This window comes from Mus caroli, unplaced genomic scaffold (genome assembly GCF_978045245.1).
Source record: "Mus caroli unplaced genomic scaffold, Mus_caroli_1 scaffold_8, whole genome shotgun sequence".
NCBI lineage: Eukaryota > Metazoa > Chordata > Mammalia > Rodentia > Muridae > Mus > Mus caroli.
Genome location: NW_028227263.1, coordinates 65,871,342 through 65,888,216, shown reverse-complemented (window position 1 = coordinate 65,888,216; position 16,875 = coordinate 65,871,342). Strand labels below are relative to the sequence as shown.

At 47.8% G+C, this 16,875-nt stretch overlaps 1 protein-coding gene across 6 annotated transcripts; it reads left to right on the top strand.

Annotated features, from left to right (window-relative positions):
* Window positions 1-639: 639 nt before the first annotated feature.
* Zscan2 (zinc finger and SCAN domain containing 2) lies at window positions 640-16,485 on the top strand. Of its 6 annotated transcripts, none has more exons than XM_085841602.1 (4): window positions 1,141-1,244; window positions 3,312-3,433; window positions 3,581-3,815; window positions 14,967-16,485. In XM_085841602.1, exons 2-4 carry the CDS (start codon window positions 3,413-3,415, stop codon window positions 16,406-16,408), a joined length of 1,698 nt encoding a protein of 565 aa, XP_085697728.1. In that variant the 5' UTR covers window positions 1,141-1,244; window positions 3,312-3,412; the 3' UTR covers window positions 16,409-16,485. The 6 variants fall into 6 exon arrangements, with proteins under 6 accessions (XP_021023410.1, XP_021023409.1, XP_085697728.1 ...); XM_029480218.2 differs by adding an exon at window positions 2,774-2,837 and having other exon boundaries at window positions 3,312-3,815; XM_085841601.1 differs by lacking the exon at window positions 1,141-1,244 and adding an exon at window positions 2,330-2,837 and having other exon boundaries at window positions 3,312-3,463.
* Window positions 16,486-16,875: the final 390 nt, after the last annotated feature.

Below are 16,875 nucleotides of genomic sequence, written 5' to 3'. Positions count from 1 at the left end.
TTTAACTAGAGCCAGTAAGGGAGTAAAGGTTTGTATGCTCTTTGGGAAGAGAGCAATCCGTACAGGGTAGGAATGGCTGTGTCGGGGGACAGAAGTGGGTTTAGATTTATCCTTTATCTGTTATCCTCTCCCTGTCTCTCCATTAAGGCGGGCACTAAAACAAAGTGGCACACTTTTCTTGGAAGTTCATTTCACCCAGTCTTGGGACTTAAGTGCCCTCAAAGCTGAAAAGTTCACTTGGTGAAAGGGTAGCAGGCACATCCACGCATACTCTTATCCAGAGATACCCTGAAGCCAGTTGAAGTTGAGCCAACTAGTTAGTAGACCACTACCATCTATTGCTGTTCTTTACATCCTGTTTTGGGGACCTTGAGATGACCCATCTGGAGAGACCACTATTGTTCTTTGTGTCCTGTTTTAGGGTGCCTGGGTGGTCATTCCCTCCCAGAGCTAACCTCCTGCCTAACTGTAAGGCAGGTTCCAAGGAGCCGGCTATAGAATAGGACTTACAAAGCAGAAAGGGCGGGGCTTTCGTGAAGACGCAAGAATACCACGTGTGAAAACAAAGGGAAGTGCAACCCCGGAGTGCGAGTGCGTGTGCGTAGCTGCAAATCCCCGGGAGAGGTGCGAACTTGGGCCACGAGGAACTTTGCTTGCGCAGATTTCTTTTCTGCTTAGAGTCAGCTTTTGGCGCTCGAGGGCCCAACGATATCATTTGCCACTCAATTCTCAGCTGAAAAAGACTGATAAATTCACCCAGCTTTTATTTTTTTTTATAGATAAACACACGCAAGCTTTAGAGAATTGACACTATCTGTCTTAGGTGAAAGCTTTGGACAGTACTAGAAGACAGACAGCTAGTCCTGGGTCGTCCTCTGCCTCTGATCCGGAGGCATTACCTACGGCTATCAAACCCTCTGTTCGCTCAGGTACAGAACCGCCCCCCTCCGTCTCTGGGTAAACTACATTTCCCGCAATGCTTCGGGTGGAACTTCCCTCCCAACGCCCATCTGGACGCAGTTTTCACCAATAGTGGAGCAGAATTTCAGGAACTGTTGTGGAGAGCCAATGAGAGTGGCCATGGGCGGGCCTCTCCCGTCCATTGTTCTCTGTGCCCCTTGGGCTTGAGCTGAGGTGAATCCAGAGGGGCCGGGCCGGGCCGGGCCAGACCGTGGGGTCCTTTTGCGCTCAGAGAGATAGCGGGAACAGGATCTGGTCCCTGGAGAGGCGAGCGGGAGAGGCAGGTCTGGAGCCGCGCGTCCCGCGGGGAACAGCCAGAGAGACAGCGAGTAACGGGCCTGGAGCCAGCTCAGGGCAGTTTGGGGGAGGGGCGTCGGTGTCCGCGCCCGACGGGCTGGACGCGCAGCTCTGAGTCCCGGTTCCTCGGAGCCCGCGGGGTTCCGCTCACGCCAGAGCGCTGGGTACGCGCAGCCTAGGAGCGCAGGCTTTACACTGGGAAGGGATGCTCGACGACATCCCGCCGAGCCTCCTCCTTGACCAGATGGGGAAACTGAGGTTCTGAGGGGGCGTGTCGGAGCCAGGCTTAGCGAATAAGCTGTCTAGGTTCAGTGTTCCGGAAGAATTACGATGTATTTGTGTTTCACGTAGTCATTTGGACAAAATGACATTGGGAGCTTCAGTTTTCTTTCTGTTGTTGCTGTTCTAACTTTTGCTATTTTCATGGGGGAGGGCATGTTATTTGATTTTTTAAAAAATAAATATGCATTGCTTTCATAATACTTAAATAGTTTTTAATTCCACTGCTTTGAATATTTTGTAGAGCTACTACTCAGATCTAGGTGTGTGTCCCTTCCCCCCACCCCCGCCCGCAATGATCCCCATGTGTGTTCATTTAAAAAGGAATTGGGCAGGCAGTAATCTCAGCACTCAGGAAGCAGGACAGGCAGGCCAGGAGTTCGAGGCAGCGTGGGCTACATAATGAGATCTTGCTTCAGAAGCAAAAATAAACAGAAATGTCTGTACTGAACATGTAGGAACGTTCTCGTTATTATTCCCAAACAGTACAGCATACCAACTGTTTACATATTATTTACACTTAAGTAGATGTTGTCTAGAGATGATTGAAGGTATTCGGTACACCATTTTATATAGGGGCCTTGAGTAGTCCCGGACTCTGGGATCTGGGAGATTACCTGAGGATAACCTCCTTTGAAATATAGCACTAATGACTTCTAGTGAAACTGGGAGCACCTTGACATACAATCCATTAGTAATCATTAAGATGCTCCGTATGATGAGGATGAGTGTTATCTATTCATTAAGTGGTCACTGAGGTTGAATGACTAACCTCTTTGTTAGGTCACAGTCTCTGAAGGGAGTCTGAACTGACTTAGGGTAGGATATGTCAGTTCTGTTTCTCTCAGCCCAGATCACTACATCCCACTACTCTTCCTTTGGTCTTCTGAAAAGAGCAATGCTGTGTATGCGTGTGGTAGTTAGTATTAATATTATTATTAGTATTATTATGGGGTTGCTATACCCCCTTGTTGTCTTTAAATATCTACTAGGGGTTTCTACCCCTCTTCAGACCATATTGTTCCCAGATAAAAGACACAGAAACCTGTAGATTCATAATAAGCTTAAAAGCATTAAAGTTGGACTATCTTGTCTACCTCCCAAGGTATCACTTGCCATGCTCTGCCTGGGCCGCTTCTACTCCATCAAGCCAGCCCCTATAGCCATGGGCTCATGAACCACCTCCCCCATGGCCACTTCCTTCTTTCTTTTTCTCTCTTCATGGTCTCTACCTCAGATCCCAAGCCTGGGAACCTTTGCTCCACCCCCTGGCTTCTGCCCAGTCATCTCTATTGGCTGGGGTAAGTTTGCGGGGGTAGTGGGGTGGGGGCAAGGTTTACAGAGCATCATTTGGTGTATATGAGATTTTCTAGTTGCCGGCAACCAGATCTTGGGGGCCAGTATTTAACATTTGAATAAATAGTGATATCAGACCAATGTTGTGTGTGTGTGTGTGTGTGTGATATTTCTTTTTTTGGGGGGGGGGGAGGGGGTTCAAGACAGGGTTTCTCTGTATAGCCCTGGCTGTCCTGGAACTCACTTTGTAGACCAGGCTGGCTTCGAACTCAGAAATCCGCCTGCCTCTGCCTCCCGAGTGCTGGGATTAAAGGTGTGTGCCACCAAGCCTGGCTGTGATATTTCTTTTGCCATAGAGAGTCACTGCTTTTAGGAGTAAGGCAACAAGCCTCTGTTGGTTTTAAATATGCAGAGGCTGCTATGAGATGGCTGTAGCAGTTTCCTTAGTGATTCTGGTTCTCTGCCTTGTTTCTCATCAGTGTTTCTTGTTGAGATTGGAGGAAAGACGGCCTTCTCAGAGAGCCTGACTGGAGACAGGTGTTAGGCTTGAAGCCTTCGTGACCATCCAGGAAGTTGGACAATGGCAGCCGAAGTGCCAGCAGTGAGCACTCCCCTCAGCCCTTTGGTTCAGGTACCTCAAGAAGAAGATGAACAGGCAGAAGTTACCACTATGATCCTGGAGGATGAGGCGTGGGTGCAGGAAGCAGTGCTGCAGGAGGATGGCCCTGAGTCTGAGCCCTTTCCCCAGAGTGCTGGAAAAGGCAGCCCCCAGGAGGAGGATGAAGCCGAGGGACCCCGGGGTGCTCTTGTCCGATTTCGGGAGCTCTGTCGGCGTTGGCTGAGGCCAGAGGTGCACACTAAGGAGCAGATGCTAACTGTGCTGCCAAGAGAAATTCAGGCCTGGCTGCAAGAACATCGGCCTGAGAGCAGTGAGGAGGCAGTCGCCCTGGTGGAAGACCTGACCCAGACTTTTCGGCACAGTGGTAAGACAGAACCACAGAGGGAGAGGGTGGGAGCCTTCGGAGGTTGGAGTAGTATCGGGGTTTTGGTGGTGGTGGTGGTGTGTGTGCCTGTGTGTGTACAGAGAATGGTCTTTGAACAGACTAGGAGATGGCGCTTGTTTCTCTTATGGTCCCTGCGGCACTCAGCAAGATCCTAGCTCTTTTAATGCCCTCACCAATGTGCAGTGGTAGCTCCAGAATTTCAGTCTGAGGACTTGGAGGGCTATTCTTGGAGCTCCGTTTGCGTATGAAACACAGCTTTCACTTGTTTATTCCAGGGGTTGGAAAGTTTCCTGAGATGAGAGATGAAGTTCAATGGTAAATAAAATGCCTGCCTAGCCTGCACAGGGGGTTATCGGAAGCTATCTTTGTGTTTGTGATTTTTAATTTTTCTTGCTATAGAGAAAAAGTGTTTCTTCCTCCTCCCCTTCCTCTTCCTCCCCCTACTCTTCTTCCTCCTCTTCCTCCTTCCCCTCCTCTGCTCCTTCTTCTTCTTGTTCTTCTGTCTTCTGTCTTCTTGATCATGTCTCATTATGTAGCTCTGGTTGGCCTAAACTCACTGTGTAGACCAGGCTGACTTCAAACCCACAGAGATCTGCCTGCCTGCCTCTGCCTCAAGAATAAGACATTCTTCCCTTAAGGGAAACAGAAATTTTCTGTTGGTTTGCAGGTATGAGAACAAAAAAGACCTCCATAACCCACCCTTTGGTTCCTTCAGTTGGTTGTAATCATTCAAATAGTTCGAGCAATTAGAATAAAAGCATGCCACTCTTTTCAAAGTGGTCATTTTATGAAACCATGATAAACAATAAGTAAAGTGTCTGGGCTTTCTGTGATATGATGTCATCTTATATCCTTTAAAGAGTAATTGGCCAGGCTTGGAAGGGCACACCTATTATCCTAGCACTTAGAACCGAGGCAAGTATCTACTTCAGTTCTTCCTTTCCCCTAGGATAACTTCAGGACCCTAAGATGTGGCTGCTTTGTGTTGATGAAGTACTTCAGGAATACTGAAGGGCATGTAGAGAGGACAGGCCAGATCAGAGAAGGCTTCGTAGAAGACATGGACCATGAGTAGGAGGTTGCAGACTGAAGTAGAAATTGGAAAGTCACAGGGCGAGGACACAGCTGTGACTGCTGAGAGGAGCTGTAGGTAGCCAAGGCTCTGAAGTGGGGGAGCAGCGCAGGAAGAAGGTTTCTTCAGATTCAGAGCTGGTGAGGCAGGCTTGTATTTTCAGGAAGTGGTGGGAGTTTGTGGGGAGGGAGGATGGAGGTTTAAATGAAACGCCATTAGCCTCAGCAGGCTCTTGATCTAGGGCCTGTGGGGCAGGAGAGGAAGCTGAGCTTGGCAACAGGATGTAGGTTTGATTTGGGGAGAGAGGCTAGAGGTTGGGGAGCAGTCAGGAAGCAGCCTGGCCATGGTGTGTGCAGGGACAAGAGCCTGGCTGTGGGACGATGGGACGTGTGAGAAACTACAGCATCTCGGGAGTGCTTTCACCAAGCCCTCAGTCTGCCGGAAGATGAGTGGACTATTGTCCTTAGAGGAAGAGTGACCCACTCTAAGATCACGCAGCCGGTATGAGGCAAAACCAAGACTCGTATCCTTAAGCATGTCGTCGCAGGAGGGGTCCTGATGATTCCTAGCGAGTGCTGGAAGGAGAAGATCCCAGCAGGGATTAGGGCAGAGCCACTCTGCACTGTCCACTCTGGAGGACTTAGTCGATTGGAGAGGGAGATCATGAGGAGGGGGTAGTTCAGGGCAGAAGGTGTGACAGCAGCCAAGGACTGAGAGATACGGAGAAGTCTGTCCTCAGAAGAAAGGTCTGGGCTTAGGGGACTAACTGAAACTAGCCCCTCGCTGGGCCCCTTATAGGGCACTCACACCAAGAATCTTGTGGGATGAGTGGGACAGAGGTCACTGGACAGAGGAAGCGTAACAGCTTCACACAGCTGTCATTCGGTAGAGTCAGGATTCAAACTCGGGTCTGTTTGCTTCAGCCTGAGTTTATAGGCAGGATGTTTTATTTGAAGTGAAGTATTTTACTTTCTTTGACTTTGACAGCTAGCTTCCTTAGGGGTGTGCTTGAGATCAAGCCTAGGAAGTGGGTCATGTGAGGAAGTACTGTGTCACTGAGCCTCACCTACAGTAACTTAATTAACCTTTACATTGGGAGTGTGTCTCAGCCCAGCTTGCCTAAAGCTGGTATAGTCAAGGATGAACTTGAACTTAAAAATATTTTTTTTACTTAGTTTTATGTGCGTGGGTATTTTGCCTGCATGCATGTATGTGCACTGTGTATGTGCCTAGTGCCCTCAGAAGAAGGCATCAGATCTCCCGGAACTGTATTTATGGACCACACTCTGAGCTGACAAGTAGGTGCTGGGAATCGAACGTTGGTCCTCTGGGAAAGCAGCCAGTGCACCGAGTTGCTAAGCCATTTACAGCCCCACCTTGAACTTTTGATGGGCCCACTTCACCGGATGGGATTGTCGATGTGTGCTGGCGTTCCTAGTTTTTGTGGTGCAGAGACATCAAACCCAGGGCTGCTTGCCTCTTTGACAAGCAGTGTACCAACCTCACTACATCTTTAGTCAGTTTGTTTTGAGACACACTGTATCCTAAATTGGCCTGGGTCTTATGGTAATCCCCCTGTTTCAGCCCCCTGAAGTCTGGGACTGTGTGATATGCTACCACATTTGACTTGATTTTATACTTTCTACGAAGAAGAAGAAGGAGGGAAAGAAACTCTGCCATCCTGTTTCAGATCTCCCTCGCCTTCCGATGGCTGAGGCGAGTTTATGACGACCTTCAGGATTTCCAAGTCACCTCAGAGGCTTGGGCTGAGGTGTGTTTGGTGATTGTTACCTTAGGGCAGTCCCAGGTCAGTGCTGTGGCTCAGCGGGTGTCTGAGGTGACCACAGCCCTCACCACAGCCTTGCAGTGCCTTCCTTTCTCATTGGTCATCTGAGTTGGTGGTGGGTTCTCCCTAGAGGGATCAGGAGGCTCCCCTGTGACTTCTGCCTCGAAGATGATCTCTGCTGGCCTCCGTTTGATAACACATTGTGCTCTTCTTCCTCATAGCTGCTCACAGGAATCTACATTTTCCTTCATTCCTTCTTAAACATTGATGACCTGAGACTAGCCGGCCTCTTCTGGTTGTTAAGATAAAGGTCTTAGGGTTTGTTTACACAGGAAAGGGCATTTTGAGGCCTGGTTAGTCATTGGGTAATATTTGACTGAGAGGCGCCTCTGGGTGTATGCACGTAGTGTTCTGTGGCTCTAAGTAAAACCATCCCTCTCGTAGTCTACGTGTAAAGTCCATCTCTATTTGTCCATGAGCCCGCAGGTGTTTTAGCTCCATTTCAAGCCCTGAATCAGGCTTTGGGATTTCCTGGCTGAATTTTTGCAGTAGCCTCTTTGCCAGTCATCAGACTCCTCCACATCGCCCACAACAGTCCACCTGCAGCCTCCACAGGCTTCTCCCTCCTTCTCTCCTTCTCCCATGGGACACTTGCGCTCTTTCTCTCTCTCTCTCTCTCTCTCTCTCTCTCTCTCTCTCTTTCTCTCTCTCTCTCTCTCTCTCTCTCTCTCTTTCTCTCCTCTCTCTCTCTGTTATTTCCTGGCTTTTTGTTTTGAGATGAGGCCTCATTATTGTGTCTAGACGAGGCTGGTCTTTTTGTTTTGGTTTGGTTTGTTTTTGTTTTTTGGTTTTGTTTGTTTGGTTTGGTTTGGTTTTTTTTTTTTTTTTTTTTTTTTTTTTTTTCGAGACAGGGTTTCTCTGTATAGCCCTGGCTGTCCTGGAACTCACTTTGTAGACCAGGCTGACCTTGAAATCAGAAATCTGCCTGCCTCTGCCTCCCAAGTGCTGTCTTGAGCTCAGTCTGAAGCCCAGGCTGACCTTGAACTCATCATCTTCCTGCCTTAGTCTTATGACTCAATCTTGTTTTTCTGTTTATATAAATACTCTTGTATCTTTTAGGAACTTAACAAAAGTCCCAAAGGCCAGGGACCTAATCCACTCCTCCTTATCCTTTCTCAGTTCCTTCTAACAGTGAGCACTTAGTGAGTATTGTTGGGATAAATGAAGGACAGTTTTGCACCTGCAGGTCGAGAGACCTCTACTTGGGATTTCCTGACTGAATTTTTGCAGTAGTCTCTGAAGACAAGGTTGGAGTTGAAAATCTGGGTTACAGAGAATTCCCTTTGGTGCAGAGGACAGGGAAACCTCCCAAGCTGATGAGCTGGGTCTGATCGATGGAGAATGAGACTGGGAGGCTGAATAGTCAAAGCTCAGAATAAAAGATGGAGGAGTTGGCTCAGCAGCTAAGAATACTTACTGCCCATGCAGAGGGCCCAGGTATGGTTTCTAGCACCCAGACAACAACTTAGAACCATCTGTGGCTCCAGTTCCAAGGGGTCTGATGCCCTCTTTTAACCTTCTGGGAAACAGGCAAGCATGTGGTACACGTGCGGGCAAATGCCTATAAAATAACATCTCAGGATGACATCACTGCTCCTGGGAGACAGCCTCTCAGTGACTTAGGGTTTGTATGAGATGGACCAGTGTCCTTGTTTGATGGCTGTGTTTTCAGTCCATGACAGACCTGTTAAAAAACCACTTATACAAAGCAATAGCTAACTTCTGTAATGGTTACAGATTATTACTGAGGTTAAAAACAGAATGCTTGTGGGTTTGTTTGTTGTCTGTCTGGTTTTTTTTTTTCCCCACAAATGCTTTGGGGAATGAGATTCAGGTTTTCTAGAAAAGTCCTATATTTGCAGTTATGAGCACTGTCTGTTCTCCCAGAGGACCTAGGTTTAGTTTCCAGCACCTACATGGCAGTTCACAACTGTAATTCCATTTCCAGGGGATCTGACACTCTCACATGGACATACATGCACCTCACATGTACTCACACACACACATACAAAACACCAATGCACTTGAAATGTAAATAAATTTTTAAAAATTATTTGTCTTTTGGATGGAGAGAGTGGTTAAAAGTACTTAATTGCTTTTATTGAAGACCTAGGCTTGGTTCCCAGCGTCCACATCAGGTACTCACAACTGCGTATAACTCCAATTCTAGTGATGGGGTGTAGTGGCACACATCTGAAATCTTAGCATTCAGGAAGTGGAGCAGGACAGTTGTAAGTTAGAGACCAGCCTGAACTCTATAAGAAGTTGAGGTCCTTAGTGGGAGGAAGCTCAATGGCTGTGCATTTGCCTGGCACACTTGAGTAAATCCTAGCACCTGGCCCTCTCCCAAATTGTCCAAATATTTTCCATTCCAGTAGTTGGCAGTTGAACTATCCCATGTGTTTCATACCTGAAGTTAGACGTCATTTATCATGGCCCTAATATTTAAGTTCCAATAATTCTTGGTATAAAATGGGAACAGTTTGCCTCTGAACTGACCCATGCCCCAGGCAACTCCAGGCCAGTGAAGTTGCCTCATCAGGGTGGAAGTGAACCCTCTCTCTTTCTTTTTTTGTTTGTTTTCTTGAGAAAGGGTTTCTTTGTGTAACAGCCCTGGCTGTCTTAGAACTTGCTTTGTAGACCAAGCTGGCCTGGAACTCAAGAGATTCACCTGCTTCTGCCTCCTGAGTACTGGGCTTAAAGGCGTATATCATCAGGCCTGGCTTGAGCTAACCCTCCTTGATAGATACATTGGCCTCATGGAATTCCATCATCATGGTAGATATCAAAGGGAAGGAAAGGGGAGTTATTAGTCTCAAAATTGATAAATTCCTGATAATGGTCACACCTGGTAGCACACACCTATAATCTCTGTGCTGCTGAGGTTGAGGCAGGAGGATCATGAATTCAAGGTCAGAGTGAGCTACATGGTGAGTTCCAGGCAAAGTCTTCAACCATTACTACAGGGTTTGTCCCCCTGGACCAGCAGCATCAGAATTGTTAAAAATGTGAATCCCACTCCAGAGCCAATGGGTGAGAAACTTTAAGGGTGGGGTCAGCTCTTTAGGGTCTTACAAGCCTTGTAGGTGATCTTAGCTTAAGCTCTAGTCTCCTAACCACTACATCAGGTCTCTGGTTTTTAAACTTGGCAGGTGTTGAAATTACCTGGGGACCTAGAGTCCATGCCAAGGGTGCTTGCTAGAGACTGGACCCACTGATTTCCATATGCTAAGCATATGCTCTATTGAATGACACCCTAGTCCCCATGCAAAGCTTTTTGGAGGCTCCATAGGTAGTTCTGTAATGCAGCTGTGTGGCAATGTAGCTTTTTTACTGAAAGGATGGTCCTTGGAACACAATATCAGCAGGAAGCTGAGGAGAAATACACACTATCAATCTTACTCCAGGCCCACTGAAGCAAAATACACATTTAATTAGATCTCTGGGTGGCTCTTCTGCACCTTGAAGAATGAGAAGTCTATCCTAGGTTAGAGAGGAACAGGGGTGTTACATTCATACCTGTTCTTGTCCCACAGATGAGCCAAAGAATAACAGCTTCACTCTCACTCACCATACTTCACATATTCCATAGTGCGCATGTGGAAAGCTTTCGGGAGCTGTTTCTCTTTCTACTATGTGGGTGGGTTCTGGGCAACAAAATTGGTCATCAGGTTTGGTAGAAGGCCTCTACCTGCTGAGTCATCTTAGTGTTCTTCTTCCTTCTTTAAGGAGAGGGCTGTGTGTAGCTGAGGTCTTGAAATACTATGTCTATAGCCAAGGATAACCTTGGGTTCCTGATCTTTTGCCTCCCTCTTGAATGCTGGTCTTTCAGGCATGAGCCACTATGCCAGGTTGATAGGGCTCTAGAGATTAAACCCAGAGTTTTGTGCATACTAGGTAAGCATTCTACCCCACTATGCTACCTGGCCAGATCATATTCATTATTTATTTATTTATTTATTTATTTATTTATTTATTTAATGTATATTGTATACTGTCGCTGAATAGGGCATTGGATCCCCATTGCAGATGGTTTCGAGCCACCATGTAGTTGCTGGGAATTGAACTCAGAACCTCTAGAAGAGCAGTCAGCCCTCCTAACTGCTGAGCCATCTCTCCAGCCCTCATATTCATTTTTGTTAGCATGAGAGGTAGCACTGTTGGACAGGTAGACTGTGTTAAAACTCCATTTCTTATGTTTGAAGAGGTGGGTCAGCTGTTAAGAGGGCCTAAATTTGGTTCAGCACCGCTATCAGGTGGCTCCCAAATGTCTGTGCCTCCAATTCCAAGAGAATCCTGAGCCTCCAGGCTTCCAGGGTACCTGCACTCACATTCCCACACAATATACATAATTAAAAATTATAAAACTATAACAAGATAAAAAAAACTTTAGGTCTTAGCTTGAAATCAAAAGCACATTCATTCAGTCAAATCTTTGAATATATACCACATAGAGCTCTTAAGCAGAACTCACCCTACACTGTAAAATGGACAGTAGTCATGAAACTGATAACTGAATTCATTGCTGTTTTCCAGCAGCTGGGACTGAGGCAGAGCATCGATAGCTCCTGGTCACTGCAGCCCATGTAGGTTCCTTCCACCTTGCCTGGATGGCTTTGAGTGGTGGACAGGCTCCTGTGAGGATGGAGAGGACCTGGTGTGGGCATCAGACCAGTATCCCGATCACTGTTTTAGCTCAGTGGTTGGAACCACAGTGTTGAGACACAGTTGTGTGTCACAGACAATTGGCAGGACTGAGCCAACTCAAGCTTCTGTCTATAAGTAAACTATAGTAACCATCCCTGACTACAGGTGACTACATCTAAGACACACTCCACTCTAAACAGTCTCCATGTAGCACTTCCCACATACATTCACAACCATGATAATGTTTAATTTATAAATTATACACAGTAAGAGATAGACAGTAAAGGCTACAGTAGAAAAATTATAACAACATGTTACCCTGCAAACTTATTTAGCCAGGTGTGATGGCAAATACCTTTATTCCAACACTGGGGAGGCAGAGGCAGGCAGACCTCTGTGAGTTCAAGGCCACCCTGGTCTACATAGTGAGTTCCAGGACAGCCAGGGCTATGTAGAAAAAAAAAAATGAGAATCTGTGAGTTGTGGAATTTTTATGTACTGTTTTTTGCACTTTAGTTGACTCAGGGCAACTGAAACCTTAGGAGCTGAAACAGGAGATAAGGGGACTATTCCAAAGCAAATTGGAGTTTATCTTCATCTTTAACATCAGTTTCTTCACTCGTCCTGAAATGCTTTTTGTTGCAGGAGTGAGAGGGCCCACAGCTAGGCTGGAATGCACGGGTCCTCAGGAGAGTCATAGGACCATGCTGCGCACCTGAGCCTAAAGAATGTGTTAAGGGGGGGCTGGCGAGATGGCTCAGCGGGTAAGAGCACTGACTGCTCTTCAACCACATGATGGCTCACAACCACCCATAATGGCACCTGATGCCCTCTTCTCGTGTGTCTGAAGACAGCTACAGTGTACCTATTTATAATAATAAATCTTCGGGCCGGAGCAAACAGGGACTGAGCAAGCAGGGCCAACCAGAGTGAGTGGGACTGACCAGGAGCAAGCAGAGGTCCTAAAATTCAATTCCCAACAACCACATGAAGGCTCACACCACGTGAAGCTCACAACCATCTGTACATAAATAAATTAATTAATAACTGTTAGCTCTTAAGTGTAGCAGTTCAACTGCTGAGTGGACAGTTTTTGGATAGTTTTGAGAAAAACTAAAATTGAGGCCAGATGTTGGGGCATACTCCCTTAATCCCAACACTCCAGAGACACAGGCACATAAATCTCTGAGTTCAGGTCTAGACTGGTCTCCATCGAGTTCCAGGACAGCCTGGTCTACAGAGTGAGTTCCAGGACAGCCAGGGCTACACAGAGAAATCCTGCTCCGTTAATTATTAATGTAAATATATAAGTATCTATATATACATACACACATATATTTATATGCACATATATTTATATGCAGGAAAATAATGTCAGCACAGTTTATCATTAACCAGCCAGTTCCCCAATGATGACACCAAGAGACTATGATCTATTTACAACTTTTTTTTTCTTTTTTTCCTTTCTCTTTCTTTCTTTCTTTCCTTTTTTTTTTTTTTTTTTTTTTTTTGGTTTTTCAAGACAGGGTTTCTCTGTGTAGCCCTGGCTGTCCTGGAACTCACTGTGTAGATCAGGCTGGCCTCGAACTCAGAAGTCTGCCTGCCTCCTAGGTGCTGGGATTAAAGGCGTGTGCCACCACTGCCCGGCCTATGTACAACTTAAAAGCACAGTATTGAGCAGTTATTCCTATAAGGTAGTCTGGATGTCTTCCTGCCGAAATCCCCACAACCCTTGTGAGCTTTCTCGCTCCAGCAGAGCCCTTGGTACCTCATGGACCCCTCCTGTGTTTGGTCTTCTACTTCCTTTTTCCTTTCTCCTCCTCTAGCTGGGATCAGGAATCTCCCTCCACCCAGCACTGGCTGGCCAGCGTTTATTGACAAGGCAGAGAACAAATGCTGAGCACTGTTTATACAAACCGGAGGCAGGAGTTTTTCCAACATAAGCATTCAATGCTGCCCTGTCCCGATTGAAATGAAGTAGTGGGGTAGAAAAACCAGCATTTGAATAACACAAGCGTAAACTTTACACAGTGTACAAAATCATGCTGTCAGGATTGCTCAGAAAAACAAAAAAAAAAAACGAAAACAAAACAACAGTAACAACGAAGGGCAGGCGCGGTGTATGTAAATACAATTCCAGCCCTGAGGAAGGAGCCCGGGGCTTGCTGGCCAGCCAGCCTAGCCTAATTGGACAGACGTAGGCCAGTGAGAAATGGGATCAAATGGTGCCTAAGGAGGAACTGCACCAGTTTGCTTGCCCTCTTGATTCCACATCACACGATGTTCTTGCTCTGAACTCTTGCCTCTGTGATTCTAATCAGGCAAGGCAGAAAGGGCTGCAGAAATGACTAGGTGGTTAAGAGCACTTTCTGTTCTTCCCAGGGGACTCAAGTTGGGTACCCATGGCCACCTGTAAATTCAACTCCAGTGGACTGATGCCCTCTTCAGGCCACACAAGTGCGATATACACACAGCAGAGTAAAAATAGACACATTTCTATATACCCCTGAATATCAGGAACAGAGGCTAAGAGGCTCACAAGGTTGGGTTTGCTTGGTGTTGAGGTCAGGAAGAAAACGCCCTCTGCAGGCTCATAGCAGGCAACATGTGGCATAAACAGCATTGTAGACTGCTTCCTGGCAACATTCATGTTCCTGACAGTCATTAGTTCCTAAAGTACGTATTTCTTTGGGTGTACGTAGTGTCTGTAGGGCCATTAAAGCAACACATGGTTCAGTAAACAGTTTCACAGGGCACAGTGTAGTCCAGGTTTGTGGTTGTTCCTCATCAAGCTTCATATTTATTTTATGTGTATGGCTGTTTTGTCTGTATGAATATCTGTACCAAGTGTGTGCCTAGTGCCACAGAGGCCGGCATAGGTATCTGAGTTTCACGAAGTTAGGAGCCACTGTGTGGGTGCTGGGAATCGAAAATGTAAAAGAAAATCCCATAAACATCTGTGCCCCCCACACAAGTCTTACCCACAGAAGTGTAAGAAGGTATCATGTTTCCAGCACTGGAGATACAGTTGCTAGTCACCATGGGATTGCTGGGGATTGAACTACAGACCATCGAAAGAGCAGCCAGTGTTCTTAACCACTGAACCATCCAGCCCAATATCCATCTTTTCTTTTTTTTTGAGACAGGACCTCAGTGGCTTGGAGCTTGCCACGTGGGATAGTCTGGATGGCCAGCAACTCCTAGGGATCTGCCCGTCTCTCCTTCCTCAGCACTGACTTTACAAGCACACACCTCCACAGCTAGGTTTTATGTGGGTTCTGGGAGTCAAGGCCAGGTCCTGGTGCTGCCAAGGAAGTACATTACTAACTAAGCCATCGCCCAGTCCTCTTCATTTTCATTTAAAGATGTGTGTGTGTGTGTGTGTGTGTGTGTGTGTGAGAGAGAGAGAGAGAGAGAGAGAGAGAGAGAGAGAGAGAGCGTGAGCACATGTGTGGAGATGTGTGGAGAGCCGAGGACAACTTGCTGGAGCTAGTTCTCTCAGGCTATCAGACCTGGTGGCAAGCACCCTCCATCCATGCTTTATCTTTGTTTTTCTTCCTTTCAGAGTTTGAGATACAGAGTGAGAATGGGGAGAACTCAAATGAAGACATGTTTGAGGGTGTGGAGTCACATGAGATGTTCTTGAACGTCCCTGGAGGGGAAGGTGGTCAGCAGTCTGATGGGGACAGTGACTTTGAGAGAGACTGTGGCTCCGGAGGCGCCCAGGGACATGCCCCGGGTGAGGACCTCAGGGTCCTGCCATCCGAAGGACGGGAAGTTGGCCAGCTAATAGGCCTTCAGGGCACCTACCTGGGTGAGAAGCCGTATGAATGTCCCCAGTGTGGGAAAACTTTTAGCCGGAAATCCCACCTCATCACCCATGAGCGGACTCACACAGGAGAGAAATACTACAAATGTGATGAATGTGGGAAGAGCTTTAGTGACGGCTCGAACTTTAGCAGACACCAAACGACTCACACTGGAGAGAAGCCCTACAAATGCAGGGACTGCGGGAAGAGCTTTAGCCGGAGTGCGAACCTTATCACGCACCAGAGGATCCACACCGGCGAGAAGCCTTTCCAGTGTGCCGAGTGCGGCAAGAGTTTCAGCAGGAGCCCCAACCTCATCGCCCATCAGCGCACGCACACAGGGGAAAAGCCGTACTCGTGCCCCGAGTGTGGCAAGAGCTTTGGCAACCGGTCCAGCCTTAATACTCACCAGGGAATTCACACCGGAGAAAAGCCCTACGCGTGCAAGGAATGTGGCGAAAGCTTCAGTTACAACTCCAACCTGATCCGACACCAGAGAATCCACACAGGAGAGAAACCATACAAGTGCACCGAGTGCGGCCAGAAGTTCAGCCAGAGCTCCGCACTCATCACGCACCGGAGAACGCACACCGGGGAGAAGCCCTATCAGTGCAGCGAGTGCGGCAAGAGCTTCAGCCGCAGCTCCAACCTGGCCACTCACCGGCGCACCCACCTGGTGGAGAAGCCGTACAAGTGCGGGCTGTGCGGCAAGAGCTTCAGCCAGAGCTCCAGCCTGATCGCGCACCAGGGCACGCACACCGGCGAGAAGCCCTACGAGTGCCTCACGTGCGGCGAGAGCTTCAGCTGGAGCTCCAACCTCATCAAGCACCAGCGGACGCACACGGGCGAGAAGCCCTACCGATGCGGCGACTGTGGGAAGGGCTTCAGCCAGCGCTCGCAGCTCGTGGTGCACCAGCGGACGCACACCGGCGAGAAGCCCTACAAGTGCCTCATGTGTGGCAAGAGCTTCAGCCGGGGCTCCATTCTGGTGATGCACCAGCGCGCGCACTTGGGAGACAAGCCTTACAGGTGCCCCGAGTGCGGGAAGGGCTTCAGCTGGAACTCGGTTCTCATCATACACCAGCGCATCCACACGGGAGAGAAGCCCTACAGATGCCCCGAGTGCGGCAAAGGCTTCAGCAACAGCTCCAACTTCATCACACACCAGAGGACGCACCTGAAAGAGAAGCTTTACTGAAGTGGCAGAAAAGAGAAGGAAGTGCTGAGCTGACTGCAGGGAGAATTCCCACAGTGCCCCCACCCACCACCTACCCCCGCCGCCGCCACCTCCCCCACCCCCACCCCCGCCGTGTTGTCCCTTTAAAAGAACCATTTTTCCTAAATACTCTTTGTGAGTTTTTGCCAGAGCCATACCCTGTTTGTCGTTATTTCTAGGGCTCCGTTACCTTGTTAGAGTCCTGTACAGTTCAAGAAAGAAGTGTAGGAGTGCAAGGTCGGGGCTTGTCTATTACATTTTCTATGTATTACTATACGATTTGATTGCCCCACTCCCTTTAAATTCCTCTGTGCTCCTGTTCTCTTGAAATGGGGAAATACTTCTCCATGTGATGACAGACAGTTTGGGCTGCAGCCTAGGTTGAACCCTCCAAGAAATACTGAACATTATTTGTGTGGCCCTGACTGTTTTGCTGTCATGCTGTCCCC